This window comes from Corylus avellana, chromosome ca5 (assembly GCF_901000735.1).
Source record: "Corylus avellana chromosome ca5, CavTom2PMs-1.0".
Classification (NCBI taxonomy): Eukaryota; Viridiplantae; Streptophyta; class Magnoliopsida; order Fagales; family Betulaceae; genus Corylus; species Corylus avellana.
In genome coordinates this window covers 8,401,794-8,406,779 of record NC_081545.1, presented here as the reverse complement: position 1 = coordinate 8,406,779, position 4,986 = coordinate 8,401,794, and the positions used below count along the sequence as shown (strand labels likewise).

Sequence of the window (4,986 nt, the reverse complement as noted above, 5' to 3'; positions counted from 1 at the left end):
CCCTAGGGGTGGCTCGCAGCCATTCTATAGGAGTTGAAGTATTTAAGTAAAAGTAATGCTAGAAACCACGTTTTTATCTTACAATACTAACATTGCAATTCCAACCAATATATATATATATTAACAAAGATTGATCCAAGAATCATGTTAATATTGTGAAATAATTATAGGATACAAATATAATTTCTAACATTACTCTTTAACGTTAAGATGATAAAAAGGTGCCGAAGTGATTTCCTATGTACAATATTAAATCATGTCTTACTGGCTTCTGTCAGTATCTAGCATACAACATTACAACTTCTGGTGGCTGTAGCTCTCAATGGATCTAATAATAGAAAGTAGATAGATTTGATTGGCACTTAGAACATTAATTTATAGTCAGTGGACCAAAAGAATATCAGGATTCAATACTATAACCAAATCATAAACTAGATTCCCTTAATTCCAACTAACCAATAAATTAAAAAAAGAAAGAAAACAAAAAGCTATAATCTTCTTCAATACATTTTTCCAGCTAATAATTTAACACCTCTGATCATGTTTCCTTCTATAATATATACTAATATTCTTCTTCTTTTTTTTCCTGTTCAAAGGGGGAAAGGGGGGACTATTATATACACTAATCTGACTAAAAGTGGTAGATGCCAACAGAGTTTGGTACATATCCGTTGTCACTTTCATGGAACAAATAATGCCATCTAAATTCTTGCTTTTACTATTTTCTTGTTCCATCATCCATGACAATGGATAAAGCACATATTTGGGCCCCAGAAAATCAGAGAAAGAAGTAGGCACATGGAGAAATGGAAAGAGGAAAAATGTGTGTGTTAGCATATGGAATATTAAACTGAAATGGAGGTTGAATTGTAAAGTCGGGATTCAAATTCAGGGAATAAGAATCCTCTCCATTTCTTATTCCGAATTGAGGACGTTTGTTCTGATAAATTTAATTATTTAATTAATACGTTAATACGAAATCATGGACATAGTATTGGTATGTATGAAAAATGAAGTTAACACTCTCTAAAGGAGGAAAATAACTCAGACAATACTGTAGCTGAATAAAAAAAAAAAAAGTGCTATTTTTGCATAAAATCAAGAGCAATATATTCATTCTTCAAAAGCTAAAAGTTTCAACCCTAATTAAAATCCTGCTATCTACAAGTAATAGGGATGAGCCCTAAATCAAGTATTTCAAATCAAATACAACTTTGCTCACAACCAATGATCACAGCATAGATGCTTCCATGTTACCTTTTGACAGCACCTCCGGCTGGCCTCTATCTCCTCTAAGGATGTTCACTTGGCGAGTAATTCATGATCACAATATAGAACTTCTGCTCTAGAATGATAAATGCAGAAAACATGAAGGAAACAACAGCACTTTACACTGAATCAACCCCTTCAACCTGCTGCTGCCGGGCCAAGTATCTTTCCCTCCGTTCTTTCTACAAAAACAGAAACACAGAGGGCACAATGCCAGATATTATGCAAAGAGATCACAGAAGACCAACCAGTTTGAAAGAGAATTCATCTATTACTTATTGCCTCACCCATTCATCAATAACAAGTCCTTCCCCGAGAATTCGTGGACCGGTCTCTTCTGGAGGCTTCTTGCGTGTCTCGAGTGCAGCCTCTGCCTCAGCCAACTGCCGCTTAAGTTTTTCCAGTGCCTTCACAAAAGGAAAAAGGAAAAATGAAATTATTCAAACGCAAGCACGCAGACGGAAAATAAGAGTCGATGATATTTCAGTCATACTTACTGGGGTAGGACGTTCAGGATCAAGGAAAACAACCCGCAAAATTTGCTCAACTGCTACTTGATCCCTTTGCTCATCAAACTGTGTAGAAGTGTCGTATAACACATTTTGTTTAGCATCTCATGGTGGTCTCAATTTTGTAATCAAGAAATAAACAGAGCACATAGATCTCAATATAACCAAGCTTTTCAGGATAAAAAGGCAAAGTCCATTTCAACTAACTGAATCCATTAAATAAAAAGTTTTGCTTATACTTGAATAGTTGTAGAAAAATATACATATTACACAGATTGGTTGGATGTAAGATTGCATAAGACCAATGATGATAACCCACAAATGCTTCTTACCATATAAACTCACATGGGGCACACACATTACAACTAGGTTACTGAAACAATTTTTCCATTTCTATCATGGTCTGCCGGTTCTGCAGTCAAGTGGAAACATTTGGGAGTTTGCTGGTCGATTTGTCAAAAATATTTGAAATTAACAGCAAGCCTTCAGTGAGTCAATTACATTCAAAATCACAAGCATATATAACTCCACCAGATTCAAAATAACTTAAGAATTCTGGTAAACCATCTGAAAATTATGCCGTCGGGTATTATTCAAAATTTTGAGACTAAAAGTGAAATAAAGTAAATCCAAGAACTAAATAATGAATTCCACATTCAAAATTATTTTGAGAATGAAATCAGAAAGTTAGAAAATAAATCCACAGAAATAAGTCCATGCGCTGCAAAAGAAACAAAAGCTTTACAACTTCAAATTATTCAGATTAATTTGAAAGTTCTGCAGATTTTTAGTGATGCATTTAGAATATCATCAGAGATCCACAAGATTACTGAGTACAAGGTAAAAAGACTTCAAAGACATGCCCATGAAGCTCCTAAATTAGCTCATTGCCAACATATGAAATCCACCTGAGTCTCAAAAGAGATTCCTATTTAAGCCATTGCTCCTTTTTAATCAAAATTTCAAAAACCTTACATTTCTTTTTATCATCACACACTTATTTGGTTTCTATGAAACGTCAATTTCAGGAAATTTTGACTCAATAAACTCAACAAGCATAAAGTGAGTTGCAACTTCCAGGGTAATTAGTGCCACTGATACAGCAATTAGACTGATAAATATTATAAAGTTAACACAAGGAAAAAAAAATGATCAAGATATTCTGCATGAGTTCACATATCAAGCGGAGATAACAAGTTGACAGTAAATTAAAACCAACAGTAAATTTCAACTGAAGAGCCTGCATGATTTACCAGTTCTGGTACATAGTCCATTTCCCCTTTGACCTTTAAGCTCATGATTTTGAACTTAACCTTGCTCCTGTGATCGATTGGTTTCTCATTGCTCTCTGGAGGCTCAACAAACTTGAAAACTGTCAGCCAATTAAAAAGTTCAGAAGAGGAACTTAATTTAAACAAATACAGCATCTTTTACATAAATAAATGCAGTGAGAAAGTACCAAATGCTGGGAGAAAGAAGGGAAGGAAGAGAAGATCAAGAAGGATGAATTACCAGTTGCAATTATACTTTCACCAGGAGAAAGTATACCGCCTGGAGGACGCATATAACAACTCTTTGGTGCAGTTGTTTGGAACTAAATCAACCAAGATGTCATCCGTTAGATGGCCCTAGTAGTAGTAAGTAGAAATTCCAACAAGATATGTCTAAACAATAACAGAAGGACAATAATAAACAGGAAAAAGGGGGTGCAGTAATGACATTTTCTTTCCTTTTCTCTATCTCAGAGTCAAAGCCTTGCTAACAGCAAAGCTTTCACAACAATTATAGGAAAAAATCTTTTGAAAATTTTTATATCCAAATCTCATCAAATTAGTAGAAGATATTAGAGAAATCAACCCCTTGGGCCTTATTTTTCCATATAAAGGCCAAACATACAGCCAAGTATCTACAAAAAAAGAACAAGACAATTAGGAAACAACTGACATAAGTATAGTAATACCTTGAAAGCTACATGAGACTTGCAGATGTTTTTAATTCCAACAGCGCTCCTAACCTGCTTACCAGGTTCATCTTCATGTGGAACAGAATTGAATAAATCAGATAGCAATAAAGAAACTAATCTATCTAGCAAATAGCAGAATGCAGAGAAACTTGATCAACATTATTGCTTCTAGTCATTAACCAAGTTTCTGGAGTAAAATCATTATAAATGAAGTTGGGGACTTGACAGCCCCAATTAACATAAAAGTCAATAAAAAAAACATTCGGTCTTCATTCATCAATATTATGAATGCCATAAGTCCTGATGGAGTTGCAACAGGACATACTTGCTGAGTCGAATTACTCCAAAAAGAACAATTTGAGCCATTTGGCAACGCAAAAGAAAAAAAGAACAAAAAAAAAAGAAAAAGATCAACAAACGAAAAGAAGAAAGAATCTCACTTATTGAGACTGAATAAGGAAAACCCAGATTTCAAACGATTCCACCAGTCCAAGACAAACACTCCAAGCCGATCATATTAGTCTATAACAATTCTAATTACTGTAATCAAACCAATAAATCATGGAGTGGAAACTAATCAGAGAACAAAGATTCTCTCTTCCAGAGACAAAACAAGACGATCCAGATCAGCAACCAAAATATTCACCTTTTCTTTTATTTATTTATTTTTATTTAAAAAAAAAAAAAATTGTGCCAGGAATGAAACCATTATTAATTCGAAGACAATTCAAGCAACGTACTGAGATATAGAAACAAATTATGCATTGCAACCTCTACACTGTCCACAAAACAAAGAATCTCACCATTTTAGACTCACTGAAGCAAACCCAGACTAGCAATTAGCAAATGAATTCAATCTAGCTTAAAAAATTGACAAATCATGAAATGAAATATAAAGAAGAAGAAGACCCAGAACATAATTCAGCAAATTTAACAGCAAAGCACCTTCCAAAACCACTAAATCATACAAAACAACAAAACCCACCCAGAAAAAAAAAAAAGAAAAAGTACACAACCAAAGAAAACAAGAAGAACCCAGAAACAAAAAAAGGCCTTACAGGGAAAGAAGAGCTTGTTGGGAGGATCAAGCCGGAGCCTCCTCCTAGTCGGAAGCAGAGACTTGGCCATAGACGAAACCGCATTCGAAGAATGCAGACTCGACCTTTCAACAGCTTCGTGAATCTGACTCTGACCCGAAACCGAAGCAGAGGCAACAGAAGAAGAAGACGAAGCGGAAGCAATGCT

The 4,986-nt window shown here is 34.8% G+C and overlaps 1 protein-coding gene across 1 annotated transcript in view; it reads right to left on the bottom strand.

The window, feature by feature from the left end:
* Positions 1-1,275: 1,275 nt before the first annotated feature.
* Positions 1,276-4,986, bottom strand: part of LOC132181713 (vesicle-associated protein 4-2-like) — a 4,065-nt gene continuing 354 nt past the window's right edge. The window contains exons 2-8 of the mRNA XM_059594950.1: positions 4,800-4,984; positions 3,739-3,809; positions 3,291-3,372; positions 3,032-3,150; positions 1,767-1,844; positions 1,557-1,676; positions 1,276-1,451 (exon numbers count right to left, since the gene is read on the bottom strand). Of these exons, the coding sequence (XP_059450933.1) occupies positions 1,389-1,451; positions 1,557-1,676; positions 1,767-1,844; positions 3,032-3,150; positions 3,291-3,372; positions 3,739-3,809; positions 4,800-4,984 (718 nt within the window). The 3' untranslated portion in view covers positions 1,276-1,388. The remainder of the gene's footprint in view (positions 1,452-1,556; positions 1,677-1,766; positions 1,845-3,031; positions 3,151-3,290; positions 3,373-3,738; positions 3,810-4,799; positions 4,985-4,986) is intronic.